The 24,854-nt window shown below is 34.2% G+C and overlaps 2 protein-coding genes across 2 annotated transcripts; one reads left to right on the top strand and one right to left on the bottom strand.

Moving 5' to 3' along the window:
* Positions 1 to 5,479: 5,479 nt before the first annotated feature.
* Positions 5,480 to 6,865, top strand: LOC145128879 (phosphoenolpyruvate carboxylase kinase 2-like). The gene is made up of 2 exons (XM_079063657.1): positions 5,480 to 6,288; positions 6,543 to 6,865. The coding sequence occupies exons 1-2, from the start codon at positions 5,499 to 5,501 to the stop codon at positions 6,596 to 6,598; spliced, it is 846 nt and encodes a 281-aa protein (XP_078919783.1). The 5' UTR covers positions 5,480 to 5,498; the 3' UTR covers positions 6,599 to 6,865.
* A 7,905-nt stretch (positions 6,866 to 14,770) lies between these two features.
* Positions 14,771 to 17,969, bottom strand: LOC145132646 (inositol phosphorylceramide glucuronosyltransferase 1-like). Its single transcript, XM_079067513.1, has 9 exons — positions 17,417 to 17,969; positions 17,189 to 17,309; positions 16,904 to 17,089; positions 16,631 to 16,794; positions 16,254 to 16,361; positions 15,918 to 16,163; positions 15,572 to 15,842; positions 15,363 to 15,483; positions 14,771 to 15,131 (listed from the first exon to the last, which is right to left on the bottom strand). The coding sequence occupies exons 1-9, from the start codon at positions 17,660 to 17,662 to the stop codon at positions 14,990 to 14,992; spliced, it is 1,605 nt and encodes a 534-aa protein (XP_078923639.1). The 5' UTR covers positions 17,663 to 17,969; the 3' UTR covers positions 14,771 to 14,989.
* Positions 17,970 to 24,854: the final 6,885 nt, after the last annotated feature.

Here is a 24,854-nt window from a genome sequence, read left to right on the forward strand (position 1 = left end):
ATAAAAACTAATATAAGTAACATTGTTAATTAACTCATAGGCTACTAGAGATTTATTTAAAAACAAGGACTTCAACAACCTTTAATGAATTCACTACGACTTTCAACAAGGACTTCAACAAGCTTTAATATAAGTCTGCACTTCAGTACGGCTTTCTACCCGCATACAGATGGTTAGAGTGAGCGGACCATCAAGAAATTGGAGGATATATTGCGAGCATGCGTTCTGGATTTCGGCGATACTTGGGATACGTATCTTTTGTTAGCGGAATTTTCATATAACAACAGTTATCATGCCAGCATCGATCGATCTCCTTTTGATATGCTCTATGGGAGGAAGTGTAGGACCACGATATGTTGGGGTGAGTTTGGTCGGTAGGTCACGGGGAGTACCGAGGTGGTACTTAAGATAACCAAGATGATTCAGCAGGTTCGTGGTAGACTTCAAACAGCGTAGAGTTAGCAGAAAAGCTGCGCAGACAGACGTCGTATAGACTTGGAGTTCCAGGTCGGGGATATGGTACTCTTGAAGGTGTCACCTTGGAAAAGTGTCATCCGGTTCAGGAAGCGGTGTAAGCTGGGCCCCATGTATATTGGTCCTTTCATGGTTGCAGCCCGGGTGGGGAAAGTAACGTATCAATTAGATCTTCTGGAGGAGCTCAGTCAGATTCACAATACTTTTCACATCTCTCAATTGCAGAAGTGTTTGGTCGATGTTTCAACAAGAGTTTCATTAGAGGATATTCAGGTGGATGACTGCCTGAACTACATTGAGAGACCGGTGGCAATCCTTGACCGGAAGACGAAAATTTTGAGGAACAAGGTTGTGGGATTGGTGAACGTGTAGTGGCAGCAACGGAATGGTTCAGAGTAGACTTTGGAGCCTGAGGAAGAGATGAGGGAGCATTACCCAGAGTTATTTTCGGCATTGGACTTCGAGGAAGAAGTCTGATTCAAGTGGGGGAGAATTGTAACGCCCGAATCATCAGGTAAACCTCTTTTGCCATTATTTTTATTATACATGGACTAGACCGGAGTATGCTGGGCGTACACAAGGTATGCACCGTGTACTCCCATGCATGCGCGAATCAGAAGTGTCCCTTGCGTACGTTGGGTGTACCCATGCGTATGCACGGCGTACGCAAGTCAGGGGCAAACCCTAATTTTAGGGTTTGCACCCTATTTAAGCACTTTTATTCCCTCAAATTCTTTAGCAACTCAGCCTCCATTGCCTTCTTGAGCTATATATCGAACCCTAATCCATTTTCCCTAAAGTTTGAGCTTGTGTGTGTTTTGGGTGTGTGTGGTGCTTAGAGAAGAAGAAGAAGAATTATGAAGAAGCATTGGACTAGAAAGAGCTTTTATATCCAGAGGTTTCTCATCATATCTAGCTTATTGGAGGTAAAAAGCTTCTACCTTGTTGACTCCATGTGCTAGTTTCTAGTTTAAGGCTTATTCTTTCATAAAATGGTCCCTAAGGTGTTTCTTGAGAGTATGAGCTACTCTGAAAGGTTGTTATGATAGATCCTAGTGTTTCTAAGGTCCATTGAGCATAAAAATGTTGTCTTGATGGATTAAGCTCAACCATGCAAAGGTTGAAGGTTGTTTCGTGAAGATAGTGTGATAAAGTCCAAGATTTGACCTTTTTAGGTCATGCAAAAGCATAAAGTTGTCAACTTTATGGCTTACTACATTTTAAGGAGCCTAGATATGAAGTTGAACGTTATTTCTTAACCGATTAAGACCTCAAAAATGGAAGTTGGTCATCTGGGGCGTACACAGGGCATACGTATATGTACGTTGCACGTACGTGCCGAAAGTCCCGATGCTTCGAGGGTTTTGAGTACGTCGGGCGTACTCTGAGGGTACGCTGAGCTTACTCACCAGAGGGAAGACTTGGGCTTATTTCGGGCTATTTTGGGAATTAGAGACTTTGGGCCCTTGATGGGTGGTGGGTTTTCTGTGATGGGCCTTTGGACTTGGACCATTTTGGTCATGGTATACCTTTTGGGTCTTGAGACTAAGTGTAACCGGGCCTTGGTGGGTTAGGCCCAATAAAACAAGGATTATGTAGTTATTTTTTTGAAAGCCGGGAATTAGGGTTTGGACTCTCGAGTTGGGTTATTGACCTAATTTCTAATTAGGGTTTTATTTCTCGTGATTTAGAGTGTGAGGATCTCGCGAGTCAGCAACTCGAGTGTGATTTGATACCTTCAGTCTGAGGTGAGCATCCTTCACTATAACCATAGGTCGAAGGCACCAATGTCATCCCACTAGATTTTTTTTAGTATGAAGATTGTCTTTGTGACAATCTCCTGTTATGCATGTATCTGCTTTATGTCTCTGTGACTCTTATTGTTATGATTATATGTGTTAGTGGTATGGGTGAAATAGACCCGATACCAGCTGAAAGATACCGAAGGGGGTAAAATAAACCCAATACTGGTTGAAAGATACTGAAGGAGGTGAAGTAGACCCAGTGCTGGTTGAAAGATACCGAAGGGGGTTAAATAGACTCACTATGTTTTTTACTATTATATATGTATGGTATGTGGTATTTTGGGGGAACTCGCTAAGCTTTGTGCTTACAGTTTTCAGTTTATGTTTCAGGTACTTCCAACTCGAAAAGGTAAGGGTCAAGTCTGATCTCACTGTATTCACCTATGTTTTTCCGCATCATGTGATTTTAAGATTTTGTACTCTGATAAAATTTTACTATGTTATACTCTTGACTGTTTTGTTGTGATTATCGTATGATTAAAATGAATTTAAAATGCAAAATTTTATCTGAGATTTTTGGGATGTTACAATTTATGTAACTTTGTCTATTATTTATTTTTTTATTTAATTTATTTATACTTCTATGATTTAGAATTTTTTTGACGTTTTGTTCAAATATATATTATTGATGTTTTTTTATATTCTTCGCTTGCATTTTTTGATATTTTTGTTCGTATACTTTTTCTAACTTTTTTGATGTTTTATTCGAATACATTTATTAATATTCCTTCCGACTTTTTGCTTGAATAATCTCTTCTTTTTTTTTTTGACGTTTTTTTTCAAATATATTTTTTTAATGATTTTTTACATTTTGTTTGTTTATATTTGTTAAAGATTTCATGGTCACAATAGTCATAATTTGTAACTTAATTAACTTACAATCATATTTTTCTTTTTCTTTTTTTGTTTTTTTTAATATATATAAGGTTATACAATTATTATTTTTTAATTCAAATATATAACTATATAACACATATAATGTTGTATAATTATTATTTTTGTAAACCTTTTTATAATTTTTTTTAAATATATAAACAACTTTGTTAAATGTGAATATGATTAATATAGATAGACTAATCGGAACATATAGTCTAATCGAAGAAAAAAATGTCTAAAAGAATTAAATACTGAAAAATACTAAAGTTAAGTCCAATGTGAAATGACATGGACGCTCTAGTCAAGACTACGAGACAGTCTTAGGTTAGCATATGTGTACCTAATTTATATTAATCATATTCACGTTTAACAATTTTTTTTTACATTTTTTTATTAAAAATGTTTATAAAAAGCTTTACAAAATTAATAATTATACAACTTTGTATGTGTTATATAGTTATATATTTGAATTATAAAATAATACTTATAAAATCTTATCTATATTAAAAACAAAAAGAGAAAAATATGATTGTAAGTGAATTAAGTTAGGAATTATGATTATAGTGACCATGAAATCTTTAATAAATACAAACAAACAAAATGTAGAAAAAACATTAAAAAAATATATTCGAACAAAAAGTCAAAACAAATTAGAAGAAATTATTCAAACAAAAAGTCAAAAGAAATATTAATAAATGTATTCGAAAAAACATCAAAAAATTAGAAAAAATTATACGAACAAAATATCAAAATATATATATATATATATATATATATATATATATATATATATATATATATATATATATATATTCGAACAAAATGTCAAAAAAACAAAATCTAAATCATAATAATATAAATAAATTAAATAAAAATAATAATAAATAAAAGATGAAGTTACATAAATGGTTCCTTTGGCTGAAACAAAGTACATAAATGGTTCCTATGGTATGAAGGACAAATGTGTCATTTCACACGAGACTTAACTAAAAAAGTTAACCCCGTTAGTAAAAAAGAACTGTCTTTGCAAAATTTTAAAATCGTATGAATTATCTATGCACAAAATTTGTCATTAGGACGAGTGTTGGTCAGTTGTGTCAACCACAAGGACCATTTATATAATTTTGTCAAAAAAAATATAAATCTATAAATTCTTCAAAATTTCATATAATAATTTTGTTTTTTTTTTTTGTTTTTTTTTTTACAATTATCATTCACCTAATTTTACACATTTCATAAGTAATGACACTTGAACTCTGAAAATTTGGCTGGTGACGTTTTTCCGTCAACTCCTAATAGCATTAAGTTGAACCCGTTGGGTTTAGTATTAATTTTTTTTAATTAATAAAAGAGATATCTAAGAAAATAAATAAAGGAGGTAAAATAACACCAAGACTCACTTCTTTATAATTAATAAAATATATATATTTAAAGGAAATATAAAATTTTAAAAATTATAAGACCATTTATAACGAAGCTTTTTTAGAACTTATTGCTATTAACTTTTTTTTTTATGTTAAACACTTATTACCATTGAAGCATATAGTTTTTTTTTTATCTTTTTTATTAGCCACTCAATATATATTATTAAATGGTCAATATAATTCAATGCTTAGTTCATCTAACATAATCATATATTATTTCATTTCCCTAATCATATTTTAGTTTTAAATCATTGTTATTTATTTACTAATTAATTACTTTTATTAAATATTTAATGACATTTCATTTATAAAATATAAATTTTATAACATTTACATAATATTTTCATTTATTGTGACGTTTTAGGTATAATGTATGTTTAAAAAAATAATTAAATGAGAGTGTTTTTAATAGGATATTTTAGATAAATAAGGATAATTTAGTTAATTTAAGAAAAAAAAAACTATTGGAAGGGTTTATCATTAGAAATATCATTTTTATAGGCTAAATTTTATAGAATGATAAGTTGATAAATACTTTAAATCGTGTATATCTCAATTACTGAAGATGCTAAATTTGTTAAAATGATAGTTTAAGCAAATTTAATTTATGTGAGAACTCTGACCATTAATATTATGATAAAAGAAGTCATTACATAGCTACGGAAGGCAACCGTTAGCTAGCCATTTCTTGTGTTACATAAATAATTATATTAATTTATTTACTACAATGCACCCAAAAATCAAACCTAAGAAAACAAAATAGTTTTTATTTATGGTGAGCAAACCGGTAGCGTTCTTTTACTTTGAAAAAATAGAAGAGAATCCTTCTGGAATTAGAATATTCTGTTGTAAACCCTTTAAAACCCCCTCTTTACGTTTTTTCCCTGAAACCAACTCAACTGATTAACCAAAATCTATCATGTGCGAAAACTTAAACAAACAATATCAACTCTTCGAAGAACTCGGCCGAGGTCGGTTCGGCGTCGTCCACCGGTGTTTCTCTGCCGGAACCGGTGACTCTTTCGCCTGTAAGTCCATCGACAAACGGCTCCTATCGGATACCACAGATCGCGAATGCATCGATAAAGAACCCAAAGTTCTTCACCTCCTTGGTGGAAACCCTCACATAGTCCAAATCCACGCTCTCTACGAGGACGATAATTTCCTCCATATGGTTATGGACCTCTGCGACTCGCCGGATCTCTTCGACCGCATCTCGAATCACGGCGGTGTGTTTTCGGAGTCGGAAGCGTTTTCTGTGTTTTCTCCTTTGATTTCAGCGATTAGTTATTGTCATCGTTCAGGCATTGCGCATCGCGATATCAAGCCGGATAATGTTTTGTTTGATTCGAGAGGAATGCTGAAGCTGGCAGACTTCGGATCGGCTGAGTGGTTTGGGATGAATGAGCGGAGGACGATGACCGGAGTTGTTGGCACGCCGTACTATGTTGCGCCGGAGATTTTGTCCGGTAGGGAGTATAATGAGAAGGTCGATGTATGGAGTGCTGGTGTTATTTTGTACATAATGTTGGCCGGAGTGCCTCCATTCTACGGAGAAACGCCAGCGGAGACGTTCGAAGCAGTACTGAGAAGTAATTTGCGGTTTCCGACGAGGATTTTCAGGTCTGTTTCTCCGGAAGCCAAGGATCTGTTAAGAAAGATGTTATGCAAGGATGTATCTAGACGAATTTCTGCTGAACAAGTTTCAAGTAAGTCCTAAATTCCTTCTCATCTTTGCTTTTAAATAATAAATTCAATTATGGAAGCTTAAATAATTCTTTTCTAAGATCCTCTTCTGATGTTGGAGCTTTGAAGTCCTGGAAAATTAGGGTTAATTCTCCTACAGTTTTTCTAGAATTATTAAACTTAAATCAATCAAACACGATTTAGACGCTAGATTGAAAGATTAACCAGGGACTGTTCTTGGGCAAAATCTAAACATTCTGTTTGGAATTAACTGCAGGGCATCCATGGGTTGTAAGTGGAGGTGAAACTCGATCAATGGCGGATCTGAGCTGAGAAGAAAACCCTGTTGTCCTAGCAGCAGTACTACTACTACTAACAGAAAAGAGTGGAAGTTCGATGAGTGTTTTGTAGCCCGAGAACTCTTCTAGGCCACCTTTCTTATATGTAGATAGTCTCTTATATCTTCTTCTTGTTTTCTTGTATGAATCAATCAAGATGATTCTTCTTCCCCATATATGAGAATTGAAGAATCTTGACTAGTAAATAAAGAATCCTTTGTGATCGATTCGGATGTTTATGAAATGTTACTGCTTTAAAGAATCCTGTAATTTTGTTGTCGATAGATTTTTGGTTTATCATGTATAAACAATTGAATTCCATAGAAATGGGCAATTAATGATCACTGGATCGAAAAGGATATGCTATCACAACTTAAGAGTCAACATATCAAACGCAGCACTACTTTTTATGCTTTATCACTTGCCCATAACTTGCCTAATTTAAATATTATTATTTCTACTTATTATCTATAATATATTAATTATAAAGGAAATTACTATTTCTAATGATAACTTCAATATAATAATATTATTTTTTTAACAAACCATTTAGCCAATACTATAAATAACAACCAATAAAATAATATAAAATTTATAACTTAACCTTATTTAGGTGGAAAAGATAGGCAAAGATTCAAATTAAAAATATATTATGCGTAAAATAAAATTAATAAATCCTTATCTATTATACCAAATAAAAAACGTGTCTCATATATTGTGGAATATTGGAAATGCTAGACGTGATTCAAAATTTAAAATTGAAGGTTACAATTCCGCTTTTATTATTGAGGTTAATACGTGGATAATAAATTAAATTATGTCAAATAATATTGATTATAATATTTATCTTTATTATACAAAATACACAAAAATACAAGTTAGTTATTGATATAGATTATTAATATAAAGTGAAATTGACCGAGACAAAGTTATTCATTGTTTTTTTTGAAATTTAAAACTTTTACTTTCTAAATAAAATGGTAATAAGCATTATTATACATATATACACGTCATTTATATCAAATATGAAAATAAGAATTATCAAAAATACTTTCAATATGAAGAAAATAAAACTATGCATTTTACATGTTTTTTATTATTATCTTTATATTTGAAAGTATTTGACAAAATAAGAAAGTAAGTCTTAAATAAAAACAAACTCAATGATTAATAATTAATAATTCTTGACAATAAAAATCAAACATGTCTATTTTAAATTGACTGGAAACCAACTATTTTAATACTACTATAGTGATTAATACCCAATAAATTATTAAATACAAAGGCTCCATATTATAACTTAATATGTATACCACAAAGAAAATAGAAAAATGTAGATAATATAAAAAATTCTATAAAAGGACTAGATGTGTAATTTGCCTTATTTTTTTTTTAAAAAAAACTTGAAAATATGGACATATTTTGATTTTTAATAAGAAACTACCTACATGCTTTTTACCCAAAACAATGATATAGTTTTATTTTTAACACAAAATAATAATGCAACTTATATGTTAAACGAAAACAACATGCAAAATAGTTTGAAACAAAAAATCGTACCTTTATTTTCAACGAAAGATAACAATAAACTTTTATTTTTAACCCAACAATGCACAATCATCGTCTACTTCATTGTGTTATTTATGGATTTTTACATGTTTCCGCAATGAAAAAAATCGTCGCAAGAAATCTATTTATTGAAGTTTTTAACTTTCGTTTAGAAACTATTCACCGAAATGAAACTAATTGCTGAAACAAAGTTATTGTCGTCCGTCGCATTGCGCGGATAGACGGCTAGTATATGAAAATAAATAAGGGGAAAAACGTAATAAAATAAGCAAAATAATAAAACTAATCATGGTAAGTTTTTATTTCATATATTAATACAATATATATTGTTAAATTAAATTTTTAATAAAATATAAATTTATGGGTTTTTTTTGAAAAAAAAAATAATAATGATAGAATTGTACAAAAATAAGCATAATGAAAAAAAAAATTACTAACAACAAATTTTCTTTATATATAATAATTTGTGTTTTAAAATGTTGTATTATACAACTCTATAAAGCATAACTTATTATATATGAAAAAAATGGTTTGTATGAAACACTTTTCAAGTTTATATATTTTAAAAACTTGAAGACTAAGTAGTTTTGTTATTATCAAAGAAAATAGTATGTTACTTATCAAATTGAAGTATATTCTCAAGTTAAAAACAAACAAGCTATAAAATCTCGTTGAAAATCAAATTTTTATAAATAACTAGTTATAGATTTGAATTCAAAGAGGGTGATCATAGAACTAAAGTGCGATTGGGGTGATGCATTAATTAAATCGGAAAAAAGAGAGAAGAGTCCCAACTTTAGGGGGAAGAAACGTTGGTGGTCTATGGTATAAGTATATAGAATTAGAGGGATCTAGAAGCACGACTATTGACTATTGGTAGTTTGCCATATACGTTTAAAACGGGTTGATATTCCACAAAGGGTTTCTAAAAGTCATCCTATCAAAAATTCAAAACATCTCAATTACATTTGTAACAATTTTAGTCATACACGTTTTTCTACTGTCTTGTTTTAATAACGTATAGTAGTATGATACTCGCCTAAATATATAAATTAATTAAAAATTGGGCGGAGCGGGTACTTGGTGACTTTTAGGATGGATGAAACAATATAAGATAAATTTGTATTTGATCATTTTATTAGGATGTGACGTTAAACTACCTAGTTCATTACTAATATATATATTATCTTCTTAATCCGTCCCCTTATCAACTTACTTATTTTCAGTTTATACGAAAGAGACGTCTGGTTCGTAAAATCCATACAAGTGATACAACTAGCATTTTAGTATGTAAAATCCAACACAACTAAAATACTCACTTTTATTTTGTCCTTGCTCTTCTCTTATTTGGTACACAAAATGAGCTCGGTTCTAAACAAGATGATTCAACGAAACATAATGCATCAAATCGACATTCTTGAATGTACTCTATATTATCTTATTATAGAGTTCATCCTAGTGATGTCTAGCACCACATCTATATTATCTGATAGAGAAGCTCCCACATCATTTTGGTTGCCACTCAACTACTCAAGAGCACATAATCATTCAGTATGTGTTGGTTTAGACTTTAGACGATGCTTGATGAGTATCAAGTATCAACACCCGTATATTAGAAGGTGTTGTTAGTCATTAACAAGAGATGACCTCAAATAAGCTAAAATATTTATTGATGTTGTCAAGAAAAGAAAGGAATTTGCAACATTTGAGGGAGAGACAACTATAGAAGAAACTAAACTTCTAAGTTAGAGCATCAAAAACACTCCTTTCCTTATATCTAAAGAAAACACTCAACCAACTTGCAATCACAAGGTACTTTGTACATACATGTACAAATTTTATCAAAAAAAAAGTAGATATGTGAAAATTTTAAAATTAAGTTTCACAAAAAGATCTCCAAAGAGACATTCGTTTCAGTTCTTTGTTCTGATTCTTTTCTTTACTTGTAGTTCATTTTTTTTTTAATCTTTGCTATGCCATCATATATAGGGGGGGATTGTTAGTCTCAACTCAATGTATTAGATAAATTATTAAAAACAAATAAATAAATAAAATAGATAATTAGATTTGCTAGCCACATTTTCAAAAAGACCAAACTTGGAAGTATGAGTTCCAAAAACTTTGATGGTCGAAATCAGTATTTCACTATTTTGTCTAGAAATCTGATAAATGTCTAGACATGCATGTACACTTGTACAGGGCAAAAGTTGAGTGGTCAACGTCTGATTTTTCAGCAGTAGTTGAGAGTAAAAAAGAGGGTCAATATTTGACCTTTAAAGTCTTTTTAAACATCTAAAATTCCAAACCATTTTTCTTATCTCATTTTATATAAAAACTCCATCTCTTTTAATGAACACCATATATCTTTATAAAAATTGCTCCACTTAAGGGTTTCAATAATATTATGTGATATAATATCCTTTGAAATTATTGATGAACAATCTCGACTCACCTCCGATATATTTATTCATTTGAATTCTTGCAACAATATACGTTTAATGCGGTTTTATTCTCAACTGATCTTCGATTTTATATCATAATTTTAATCTTCTTTGCTATGGTTCGTGATTAAGATTCAGTGAGGTCCCAAAGAACATGCATCCAAATGCAATATTCGGTGTAGAATTAAAACATTGATAGATTTATTGAATGGTCATCATTTGATGTTTTCAAATAACAAATTCATATTAAATAAACTATTGTAAAATAATAATATTATAATTTATTGTTTAATATAACCAAAACAAACGAGATTGACATAAAATGTAAATCTTCAAGTCTCGTCTGGGACATAGGTGAAACTAAAAGTATGTTAGATTTGTCGTTAAAAAAACACATTATGATTTTCCCTCATGTGTATGCTATTGAAATTATCTCATTAATTGATTTTACCACATTTGGTTCCTTTGCGTTTCATGAGTACAACTGTATGGAGTTCGGTAAATGGGAAATTAAATATCCTCCTACTTATTTTTTCCTATTCATACTTCTATCATTTTTAGATAATAACAAGTGTAATAAAATTTTATTAATTATTATTGAGCTATTTAATAATCAGTTTCTTATGTTAATTTTATACATGGTTTATGAAATAGTTGAACTGATTTTAATGATCAAACTCTTGTACTTTTTAGGTGTGATCCTAACTTGTTTTATGATGTCAACATGCATCTCGTGTTTAGGTATTGATGGGAATCTTAGCAAAGATAAGGACTAGAAGGTAAGGCATATCGAGTTGAAAAGACACATTAATGATAACATAATTTGGAAGTGGATTGCCTTATGGAAGACAACATTTTGGTGGTTTTATATAGTAATACTCGTTCTCAGTTAACTAAACGTGTATACACTAGTAAAATATTTATATTTTTGTTATATACTTCTGTTGGGATTTTTTCTATATTTGTAACTAGTGGAGATTTTTGGGATGTCATGACTTTATAAGTCATGCTCAATAACCAATATATTCTAACAAACTTTCAATCTAAGGGTATTTAGATTCGATTTTCATGTCCTTACATGCCTCAACAAAATGGAAAAAGTTGAACATACCATTTGCATATCAATAATGTTCTTAGCATGTATCTATTCCAAGCATCCCTCCCAGCAAAATTTTGGATCGGCGCTCTTCATGTTGTTGTTCATACTCTCAACTCCTTCTCGCTACAACTCTTTCTTTTAAAACTCCTTTTGAAAACTTATTTGGTTTATTTCCCACATTTGTGTTTTTGGATGTCGTTGTTATCCAAACACATCTTCCACTGCTACTCAAAACTCTCGCCTTGTTCCTCTGCATGTGTGTACCGTGGACCTTCGTTAGATCACCGAGGTCATCGGTGTCTTGTTCTCATCACTCAGTGACTCATTACTTCTCTTCATGTGGTTTTTGATGAATATCACTTTCTGTATGCTAATTTTCAATCCCCACCCCCACCTTTGAGTATGACTCTTTTGTTCCCAATGACGACATCCCTCATATTTCCACTCCTGCTCAACAAATCACACCATCAGCCTCTACACCACAGAGTCATTATTTGTCTACCGCTCCCTCTTCCCTTGACGTCAATGACAATCACCCTACGTCATTTCCTTCTTCTACCCCTATTGACTCTACCATCACTTTTACCATGCATGGTTCCGGTCATCCTATACTATCCGTTTTAAGATCGGTTCTTTTAAACCTCATCTCATGATGAATCTTTCTATCACCACAGACATCTCTCCTATTCCTAGATCTACTGCTTAGACGTTATACGATCCCAATTGAAAGTCCACCATGGATTCTAAAATGGTTGCTCTCAACTCCAACAACACTTGGGTTAACGTTCCTCCTCCCTCTGGTGCCAACATAGTTTGGTGACGTTGGATATATCATCATAACTTTAACTCTTGTGGTAATCTCGACTACTAAAAAGGTCGTCTTGTTGTTCGAGGATTTTCCCAGTAGCCCCGTCTTGACTTCGATGACATCTTCAGCTCGGTTGTCAAACCAACCACCATTTGTACCGTCTTGAGCATTGTTATCCCCTATCACTGGGCTATCTACTAGCTTGATTTCAAAAATGCTTTCTTGCACGGCGATCTAAATGAAGAGGTAACAACCTCCTGCTTATGTTCATCCTCAGCACCTTGGTTACGTTTGTCATTTACGCAAATCCCTATACAATCTCAAACAAACTCCTCGTGCTTGGTATCAATGTTTCGTTGCTAACGTTACATCCCTTGGTTTTTGAAGCAGTCGCTCTAACAACTCTCTCTTCACGTATCATCAAGGAAAGGAAACGATCTATGTTCTGTTATATGTTGTTATATGTTGATGATAACATTCTTACAACTTCCGACCCTTCCGTAATCACCAGAGTTATATCTCAACTATCCATTGAGTTTTCCATGATGAACCATTGACCTCTATCTTACTTTCTCGGCATTGCAGCTACTCATTCAAAACATGAGCTTTTCTTATCTCAATCTTCTTTTGCTAAAGAAATCATCTCTCGTGCTGAAATGTCCACCTACAATCAGTGTAGCACTCCTTCGGACTCCAAATCCAAGCTTTTAGCTGCTGGAAAACTTGACCATACTCTCTATTGAAGCCTTGTTGGAGCTCTTCAATATCTGACATTCACTCGTCCAGATATTGCATATTCGGTTCATCAAATCTGTCTCTCATGATTGATCCTTGGGAACCTTATTTTCTTGCTCTTAAGCAAATCCTTCGATATCTCCAAGGTACTCTTTCTCATGGTCTTCACATTCGTTTGTCTCATGTTGATCATTTGGTCTGATGTTGATTGGGTTGGTTGTCCTCAGACACGTCGATCTACGTCTAGGTTATGTGTTTATCTTGGTGACAATCTTGTTTCATGGTCCTCCAAACGGCAACACGTCGTGTATCGGTCTAGTGTCGAAGCCAAGTACATGGGTAGCCAATGTTGTTGATGAAGCTGTTTGGCTTCACAATTTTCTTCTTGAATTGTCATGTCTGTTATCTCGCACTGTTGTTTTTTGTGAGATTATTAGTGTCATATACCTGACTTCGAACCCAGTATAGCACCAAAGAACCAAATATGTGGAAATAGATTTACATTTTGTTTGGGAATGCGGTGTCATTGGTCATGTACGCGTAGTGCATGTTCCTTCTGATCACCAGTTTGCTGATATTTTTACTAAAAGGTTACCTACACAATTATTTTTGAATTTCTAGGACAGTTTAAACATTCTTGAACCTCCCGCTCAAACTGAAGGGAGTGTTAAACTATAATTTATTGTATAGTTTAGGTCTATTTATTCTCTATATATAGTGTAGGGTCTTCTATGCTATTGTACAATAGTGGTCTCTGGTATATTGATGTTACATGGTGTATATTACAATTGTCCTACTTTGCAAGACGGTTTCATGCCTGGAAAAGTGAGTTTATACGACTTTATAAAACTAGATTCAAACAATAATTAGATATTTTATGCATATTGTATGAAAGAGGTTTATATTTTTATTGCCTGCATGATGTCATTTAATTAATCATAAAATGTGCATGAATAATCATGTGTACACATGCATGCTATGTGGCTACATGAAAAGGAGAAAGCATGCCTCAATGTAATGGAATGGCTCGTTAGGTGATATACTTTGTGAGTTTGTGTGGTCCCCACAGTTGAAGAAAGATGGATTTAACGTGTTTGATACAACTTATGAATGATTTCCTACCTTCTCTCAATTCTTAACCATTAAGAGATCGAATGATTTCCTACCTTCTCTCAATTCTTAACCATTAAGAGATCAAAATCATTCGAAAATGGTTCAATTTTGTTAAACAGTCACTAGAGTTGTTGGTTCTATTCTTTTTGTTAGTAACTCTTACTTCAAAATCTTCAAGTTGCTAAAATGTCAAAAATTAGTGTTACTCATATTTACAATAACTATCTTGTACATCTTAACATGTTAATAGACTTTACATGATAGCAAGTATTTCAGTTTTAGTAGTTCAATAGTACCTCACATTCTCTTTCACATAACAAAATACAAGTCTTGACGAATAAACTCACATACCAAACTCAAATGATGGAACCTTACAAAAAATTATAGACCAAGTCAAGGGAGTATGCCAACATAAACACTATTCTACAAACTCAATGAACTCATAAATTAACAAATTGTCACCAAATGCCTACAAACAGCAATCTAAGCTAAAACTATTTCCAACCAATAAAATTATCAAATTTTTGTTTGATAACCAAGACAAGTACTTAACATGATACATGTTTGTGACACAATATTACATGACAGATTTATAACTTACACTTTTGTTTCAGAATCTAATTAGCATAAGAAACATGAGTTCCTTGTCCTTGATGTGTCCCTATCTTCAAGCCCTCGAACAAACGACTTAATACCAAGGTGCTCAGCCGCATATGTCATAAAAGATGCAAAAATTAGACCTCCTGCCACCATTAAACCTAACCTGTTGACACAAAATATAATAAAAAAATTAACATCCAAGATACTGAGAACCCAACAGCAACAGTGACAGTGACGCTGACAGAAATGACAGGTGACAAATATTGCAACTATTTGTCACACCCAAAAGGTGGTACAGGGACTCGGTCTTAAGTTCTCATGTGGGGAAAAGACGTAAATGCCCTCCACACTGACAGAGTGACAGTTATAAGAAAGGTGTGAATCTGAAAAATACCTTGCAAACAAAGCTGTAATCCTCAAAAAAACAGGAACCGCAGGGGTAGCAATGGCTAAAAATGCTATTCCAAGCCCATAATACCATGTCGCCACATCACACGACACCTGTCGCTGATGACCTACAAAACCAAAAAAAAAGTTTGACAAGTTTAAAAAACACAACACCAAAAACGGATTCTCTTTCACAGATTTCAATAAAAAACTAACCCTTTTCAGAATCATAATCGGGTCGAGAAGATGCTCCTTGAGTTGCTACCATTTTCCCCCATTTATAAATTAAATGTAAATAGCCACCAAAAAGCAGAAAAAAGATTGTGAAAGTCCACTCATACATCAACAGCAACCCAGTCCATGGCTTTACTTGTCTAGGTATAACTGAAAAACCAATTCCAAGAGCCACCATTGCAGCTATGAAACAGAAGAAAACAGACACCCCACCAAGAAAAGCTGGCACCTTTCCATGTGTACCATTTGTAAACTATACAAAAAAGAGCTTGTATTAGCAAAATCCAACAATAAGCACATGATAAGAGAAGAGAACATGTTGACTAACCTGTTGACTAGAATTGATGGTAGATGAAGATACTGCAGAATAAGAAAGAGAACCACCGGATCTAAATTTGTAGTATATGTGTCTTGCATGATCACATATTGAACGTGTCTGAAGAAAAGATCGGTAGTAACAGAAAAGTAAAGTGAATAATGGAAGTAAGAACAAGAATTTCACTAGAAATTCATCGTGTGGATTTCTGCCTCCTTTAGTTCCTGGAAGACTTTCCTCTAGTTCTTCTCTAATATCCTGTACATTTCATCCCAATGTTAACATAATAACAGGAACAACCGTAGAGAGGGGCAAAAAGGTAATTATACATAGATGGACTTGAAATACCTGCCACACGTCCACAGGCTTTAAAAGCCAAGAAGTCCACCAGTCCCATGGTTTAAGAGGGCCAAGTGTATAGTGAATAACACGGAGTTCTTTCTCATCTACCATCCACTGCATATGTAGTTTATTAAGTCATTCTGTCCAGATTAAGTTAAAAAAAAAAAAAAAAAAAAAAAAAAAAAAAAAACAGCCATGTATGGTTGTACAGCTTAAGTGCTTAACCCATTAAGCTCTTTAGGTAAAAAAGAAACAGCCTTTAATCCGCTAAACTATAAATGATTGTTTCTTTTTAACCTAATGCAGAGAGAAAGACAGGATAATGAGGCTTTCCCCATTAAGTCCTAAAGTTTTACAAGATTTGCCATAACACTACTACCTACCTTGTTAGCAAGCATGTAAAGTCCAACATCTGCATTATAGAGAGTTGAAAGTCTCTCCATCTCTGGAACTGGTTTAGAGTTGACCACCTCTTGAGAAATTTCAGGGTCAAAGACACGTGCACTCGCAAATCCAGCATAATAGGTGTTAAGAAAACCCTGGTCACCTAAAAAAGCAACAAGAAAACATCATTAGAGAAAAAGGAAAGGGAAAGGGAAAGGGAACTTATGTATGACAATCTTATATTCTATAAATACACAAAAGGAATAACATACCTCCAGTATACGAATACAATGTGGTCACTTTGCTCACCATGTCATTGAAAAGCTGTGCAGATGGTTCGACTACCATAACACCAGAGTTTAGCCTCTCAGAATGCTTTAAGTTGGCACAAAATTTTCCACATTTGAATAAATCATCGATGTTTTTAACCACGATTGTATCAGCATCAAGGTACACCACTGAGGTAATCACAGAATAGATCAGAAGAATTAACAAATCTTTTTTCTTTCAAATCGAAAGTGATTAACATTACTACTTAAAGAAAACTGAAGTGGCACCTTTCTTATAATCAGTCATGTTGAATATCTTCAGTTTCGTGTACACGCCCCAAAACCGTGTTGGTCGCACTTGATTAGGGTTCTGCAATAGACTGATCGGCGTCACAATCCAGCCATCGGCCTGCAGAGAAATCCAAGAAACATAATTAGGACTGGTAACAGGATTAATCACAAGATTTCGAATTAATGGTGAACATAGGGGAAGATAAGTAAAAGAAAAGATGATACCTTTAGGAGCTTCTTGGCGTAGTTTGAAACGCCATCAGAGACCAAAACGACCATGTCTCTTGAGGTTCTGGTATCCCGAATTGACTTCCCGAGAACACGAACTCCAAGCAAGAATTCATCTCCGTATAAAAGAGTTACATACGCTTCCTTAGACGATCCAGAAGCAGGAGCTGCTTGTACATACTGATTCAGAGCTAATAAAAGAATCAATCCAAACCCTAATATCGAAACCAGGCTCAGTTTCATCTTCTGGAAATCTAATAAAAGAGAAATTCCAAGAGACTGAAAGCGGACTAGTATTGAATTTTCAGAATTTATCAGATATAATCATATGCTTAACACATCTGGGGATCAATATATAGATATCGGAAAGGGTTTATTAAACGATTACAACCAATTTTGGGGGTTTGAAATGGGTTTGAGAATCGTCGTCGCTGTTTTTGGCTTTCAACTCGCCTGCGACTGGTAGAAGCGTCAAAAATGGCGACTCCTTTGTTTTCTCGGATATTCGCTTTACAGATACATGTCAATTACTTCATCACGATCCGATCTGGTTTCCGTCTCACGTGCCAAAGTAGGGATAAAAGTGTAATTACGTTTTCCAGATCAACTTCATTTTATTTTAAACTATTTTTTATTGAATTTTCTAAAATTATTAGTTTTTTTTTTTCCTAATATGAGTAGGGTCCTCCAAAAACGATTCATCATTTGATGAATATATGGATACGTTTTGTTTTTCTTTTCAAACAAATTTGTGTTATTTTTTTATTGGCAGTCTCTAAGTTAAACTTAGGTTTTATATGTGGAGGAGTTTTATCAAGTCTTATCAAATGATTCAACAATTGTTGGTTCAAGACAAAATGTTTTAATCTCCCTATGCGATTGCCATGCATTGCAAACTTTGTTCAAAACGAACGCTTGTGAATTCCTCTCATAGTTCCATATAGTCATCATTGACTGCTATAATTGTTGACTATTAAATGAACTTAAACGGTTACTAATTTTGTGCTCCTAACACTTGCTCCTGAGTTCATTAAAGGAAAGAAAAGAAAGGAAAAGAAGAACAAAGAAAGAAAAGAAAAGAAAGGAAGTGGAAAGAATAAAATTTTCGGTGCTCCCGAGTTCGAAAGAAAAGAAAAGAAAGTATTCATTTTAGGTGTTCCCGAGTTGAAAGGAAAAGAAAGATACAAAAAAGACAATTATACCCTTCAAGAAAGATAAAAGTAAGTCTTACATATCTAACAATGTTTCAATCTTATACTAGACCAAGATAAAAAAAAATGGCACATCTGTAGTATTTTTCTAGGAAAGATAGGATCAAGTTCATGCAAGACCATATGATTATTGATAGGATCAATTATATATCTAATAATGTTTCAATCTTGATTACTCAAGATAGTTTCCATGATACAAAATAATTTCATGAAAAAGCAAACAGAAAAAAAAAACGAACAAGGAAGATAAAATACAAGAAACTGAAGCAGAAGCAGAACGAACGATGCAGGTACAATGAACTATGAAGTAGGTTTCGCTGATGAGGGTTATCAATTTGACGTCTTTTTTTATATAATAGGGCGGAGGGTAAATTGGTCAAGATAACATCTTTTTCTTAACGAAGTGATACGTTTCTCTCCAAATCCCCCCAATTTGGGAGGAAAGTTTGAGGGGATAAAAAGCGTCTCATATCCTTTCTTTTCTTTCATCTTCTTCCCAAAAAGAAACTGGGGAGCGCCAAAAAAATTTACTTTCCTTCTGAATCCTCTGACTTCCGTTCTTTTCTTTCATTAAGTGTAACTCGGGAGCAGGGTGTAAGTCCTTACTTTCGATGGATGAGAAATTACTCTTTCTGAAAGTAGCTTTACACTTCAATCACTCGGCTGAGGCCTGAGGCACATAGATTCTTAGAGAACAAAGGAAAATGGAAAGAATTTCTCAAGTGGTTATGTCATGTTCTGAGTGGCGATGATAATGATTGTGGGACTCCCATTGAAGTTTTGGTGTGATCATAATTTCACGGCTATTCGAAACAGATTTGGTAAGATCACGACTCCATTTGATGGCATATATCAGCAGGTGGACCTTTCTAGTGTAAAAATTGGTATCATTACTGAAATCATGAGGAAATTAAATGATGAAATCCTGGTATCGGCAGATGGTAAAGTATTCAAAGTTGCTATCGTTGAATATGAAGATGAAAATGTTTGGTATCCATTTAGATTCGACCCAATTGAAGATCACGTGGGATCCAATAAAGATGACGGCGATGAGCAGGATGAAGATGGAATTTCAGATATGTGAATTAATTATATGGAGGAAGGTGAAGTTAATCCTAAATTATATTTCACAACCGGTTCAGGGCTGAATGGTGACAACAATCCACCAGAGATAGACAAAAGAGATCTCAATGAAACCATTCATGAAACTCTGGTGGTCGGAGTTGCTGATCCAATGATCAACTCTAGTAGCGAAGCTCAAGAGTAGCATGGGAATTTGGATCCGGTAGAAGACGAAGCGGAGGCAGGAACCTACATGTGTCTTGTGCATTTAATATTATTGAAAATGGGGATAAAGATAGAGTTATGGATCCTCTAGGTGTTGACCAGGGACCAAATGGGACAGTCAATAAGTCAAACCCCTTAACGGACATGAAGTCGAGGAAAGTTAGCTCCCAAATAATTTAGCTGCTTTAGGGTGTTTTGGGCCCTTCCCTTCCCAAGGAATTAATCTCAACCACAGGATGAGAAAACATTGCGATCAGGAACAAAACTATGACTTGGGTGGATCATTAGTTAAAAGAAGGAAAATCGTTAGATCCCCATCCAGATTCTCACCTTACAACAGAACTCAAAAATGTGAAGATTGTGTTCGTGATCCTTGTGTCATATCAAATGCCCTACCTCCTTTAATTCCAATTTTGGGAATTTTGCCATCCCTGGACTTGAAGAAATACCCCCCTTCACAATTTGTTGCTGCTATGGTCGAGAATAGTAGTGCTTCCACCTCAGATTCTCAAGAGATAGTCAGAACCGCTGAAATTGGGCGTGAGTTAGGCTTCAAGTTGGACCCGAGAACCTGATTTTAGCAGAAATCATGGAAGATAATGGAGAAAATATTGTTCCACAATGAATTGTCTATCACTAAATGTCCATGACATGGGGGGATCATAAGGTGTCATGGGTGAGAAGACTTAAAACACAATATAAAATCTCCTTTTTGTGGATTCATGATACCCAATTGTCAAGTGTTAACCATTTAGATGTCGTTGGGTGTTGGGGTTCGAATAATTTTGGCACACGATTTATTCATACTTCAGGTAGATCATGTGTGATCCTAAATATATGGGACTCATAATGCTTCGAATCAACATAGATATTACAATCTAGGCACTATTTCATAAACATTGGTAGATGGGTAAGGATTCATAGACATATTTTCTTTGCAAATGTGTACGGACCTCACTCATGTCGTGATAAAGAGATTCTCTGGGGAGAACTGTTAAGAATAAAAAAACTCTAAGGGTGGAATTTGGATTATGATGGGGGATTTCAACACCGTAAGGAGCCCTAATGAAAGATTTAACTCATAATTTTGTGTGAGAACTGCAAGAGGCTTTAATCAGTTCATCCATGAAGTTGTTCTTCTTGATTTGAAGATGGGAGGACATATATTCACCTACTTTTGTCAGGTGGACTTAAAACTAAGCAAGCTAGATCATTTCCTTGTGAGCTCTGAGTTCCTTGAACTCATGCACCAGTTACAGATCTGCCTTGTGACTTGTCTGGTCATTTCCTTGTTCTCCTCTCCTCTACTCATTGTCAATTTGGTCCCTCCCCATTTAGACTTTTCAATTCATAGATGTTAAGTGATGGTTTTCAAAAGGTGGTGGTATCAGCATGGCTCAATTTTGTGGGATTTGGTACTAAGGGTTGTGTTTTGACGACAAGGTTTAGGTATCTCAAACATGCCATTAAAAAGTGGCGATCGACTGAATAGCCTAAGGAGGTGGTAAAACTAAAGGAAACTAAAAAGAGAGTAGATGATATTGACTTGGTCGCTGAAACCAGACAACTTACGGAGGCGGAGATTACAGATAGAAGGAACGAATACAAAAAAATTCTCGACCTGGAGAAATTGGCAATCCTTGATCTCAAACAAAAATCCTGAATAAAGTGGGTAGTGGATGGTGATGAGAACTCAAAGTTCTTTCATGGTTTAGTCAACAATAAAAACAGAAAGAATAGTATCAATGGGAATTTAATTGAGGGGTTGTTGGTCATATCTCTTTCCCAAATAAAATCTGAATTCTTCCGCTTCTTTCGAGATAAGTTTCGGGAGCGCTGGCCTTCTCGCCCTAAACTCATTAATTCTTGTTTTTGCCGAATTTCCTCTTCAACTCGGTCTTTGTTAAAAGCCCCGATCTCCCTTGATGAGATAAAAAAGGTTGTATGGGCATGTGGTGATGAGAAGGCTTCGGGCCCCGATGGGTTCACGTTTAAATTTATTAAAACATTATGGGACATTCTATTGGGTGACATTGCGAACTTTTGTGAAATACTTTGAAAGGCATAGCAGAATCGATCAATCCTGTAGCTCCTCCTTCATCTCACTGATTCCAAATATAAAAGACCATTTTCATACCCGGTGATTTTCAACCTATCAGTCTTATTGGTTGCCTACAAGATCATATCTTAAATTCTCGCCTCCCGATTTAAGCAAGTGATGAGTTTCTATATTAATGAAGTGCAATATGCTTTTGTTTAAGGCATGCACATTCTTGACAGGCCCCTAGTCGTTAACAAACTATGTTCATGGGCAAGGAAACACAAAAAGAAGGTTCTCTTGTTTAAGGCAGACTTCGATAAAGTTTTTGATTCAGTCAATTGGGAATTCTTAGATTCATTCTTTTGTAGACGGGGTTTGGAACCAAGTGGAGAATGTGGATTAATGGTTGTTTGGTGTCCGTTAGGGTGTCAGTGCTTGTAAACGAGTCGCCCACTAAGGAGTTCATTTTCACCAAAGGTGTTTGACAGAGGGATCCTCTATCTCCATATCTTTTCATAATTGTTATGGGGAGTTTAAATGTGGCGATGAAGACCGCTTGTGAAAAAGAATTTTCAAAGTCTTAAAACTTCCTAACAATGGTCCTATGGTTTCTCATCTCTTTTACGTTGATGTTGCGTTGTTCATTGGTGATTGGTCCAAAGAAAATATCAAGAACTAAGCTAGAATTCTCTGTTGCCTCCATGTATCCTCCAGCCTTAAGGTGAACTTTAATTAGTCAAAGGTCTTTGGAATTGGTGCTTATTTACAGAAGATCTCGAATTGTGCTCGCCCACTCGGCTGTGAACCATCTTTTTTACCTTTCACTTACCTTGGGGTCCCGGTGGGGGCTAACATGAATCTTAAAAAAACTAGAAACCGATATTAGACAAATTTCAATCCAAACTTTCTTCATGGAAATCAATAACACTCTCTTTTGGTGGGATATTGACTTTGATCAACTATGTTCTAGGTAATCTCCCCACTTACTATATGTCGTTATTTGTAGCCCCCCAATGGTGTCATTGAGTCCTTAAAAAATTAAGGAGGCAATTCCTATAAGGAGAGGTGATGACAAGAAAAAAAATTTGGGTTGCATGGAGCAAACTAATAGCTTTAAAAGACGAGGACGAGCTTGGAGTCGGATCGTTAAAAGCTCTCAATATTGCATTGATAGTCAAATGATGGTGACAGTTGAAGACTAAACCATCAGCCCTTTGGAGTCGTGTCATTTCATGTATCCATAATCTCCATTCTAAACCTACGAATTATTACTCTAACAGATCTATACATGGCATTTGGAATAACATTGTTGGAGTTAAGAATGATTTGCAAGAGATGAATATTTGCACTACTTCTATTATTAAGAGAGTTGTGGTTGTCGAGGCCAACAAAATTAATAACCCTAAATATTACACACTAAAATAGTGTATAGTGGTAAAGGGATCGTATCCACGGAGATTGGTTCAATTTTATAACTCTATGAAAATCTCTTTGTAAAAATACTTGTAAAAATAACAATAAATTAAAAATGGGGAGTTTGATCTTTTGAAATACTTGAAATAAACTAGAATTAAACTAAGATTTAAATAGACAATTTCAACAAAAATAAGAGTTTGACGTAAAATCAATAAGAGAAGGATGGTTGACTTAAGGCTTCCTCACTTTGACTTTTGATGAACATGTCATTAGAATCCAATGGTACAATACTTGATTTAAATCCTTAATTTGGCTATAGTAATCCAAGAAGCTTGAGATTACCTAGACTTTTCTTAGTTGTTAAAATGGTTAGAGAAGCTCATAACAATTTCCTTAGTCAAAGTCACAATTTCCATTAAGCATGTAATTAGTGAAAGTCAACTAGCATTAAGAACCAAAAAGTCACCAAATCCAAGAGGAGTCAAATGCTTTCACTACCATGTTGGAGGAAATGGTTTTATGATTGTGTGAAGCAAAAACAACACAAAAATCATTTGTTGCTTGCTAATTTGAGGATCCTTTACTTAATCGAGAAATTAGCCAAATAATCACCACAACCACATTTAAACTCATGAATAAAAACATACAAGTAGTGATAAGATGTTAAAACACAAAAAATTCCCATAAAGATTTAAGAACATGTTCATTGATTCTTCAACATTCAACAAAAGTTCAAAGGATTCAACAAAAGTCAACCAATATTAGTTTAGCCAAGCATGGCTAAACTCAAAGAAACAAAGGTAGAGAAGATTGTACCAAACATTAAACAAGAATCAAGAGGTGAAAAGATGATGTTCTTGAGGTGTTCTTGGCCTTCAAAAATCTTCAAAACTCTAGAGAGAATGCTCAAAATTCGGATGTCTAAGAGTCCCCAAAAGATGGGCACCAACCTTCTTCAAATAGCCTTCCAAATGGATTTCCGAAATCACCCCTGCAGGGCCTTGCGCGACCTGCGTGCTGTTGCGCGGGTGGTCCCTGGATGTAGCATCTTTGAGGTTTGGGCCTCCATAGCTTAGCCCACTTGGCCCAGTTCGAGTCCAATCAGCTCCTAGCCCATTTTTCTTCAAGTTTTCTTCATTTTAAGCCCAATTTGGCTTCTCCAAATCCTCCATAGCTCGTAAACTCGCCTGATTAATAATCTACGCACGCTTGAATATTCTCCCGCATCTTGCAAATTTAACGTTTATTTATCTCTAAGCCTTCAAATAATAAGCAAGCCCACTCCAAGTATCAACTCCATGATTATAAAGCCCAAGATCCTTGACATCCTCTAAGTCCAATCGCTTCCTAAAGATCCCACTCCGCTAATCTCCTTAAAATCTGCAATTAAGCTCACAAAACTAGAAAGTACCCAAAATGGTCATAAAATAACAAAAAGGAAAATATGCATGGAAATTAACTAAATTATGGATGAAATATG

Source organism: Lactuca virosa, chromosome 8 (genome assembly GCF_052849685.1).
Source record: "Lactuca virosa cultivar CGN04683 chromosome 8, Lactuca_virosa_CGN04683_v6, whole genome shotgun sequence".
Taxonomy (NCBI): Eukaryota; Viridiplantae; Streptophyta; class Magnoliopsida; order Asterales; family Asteraceae; genus Lactuca; species Lactuca virosa.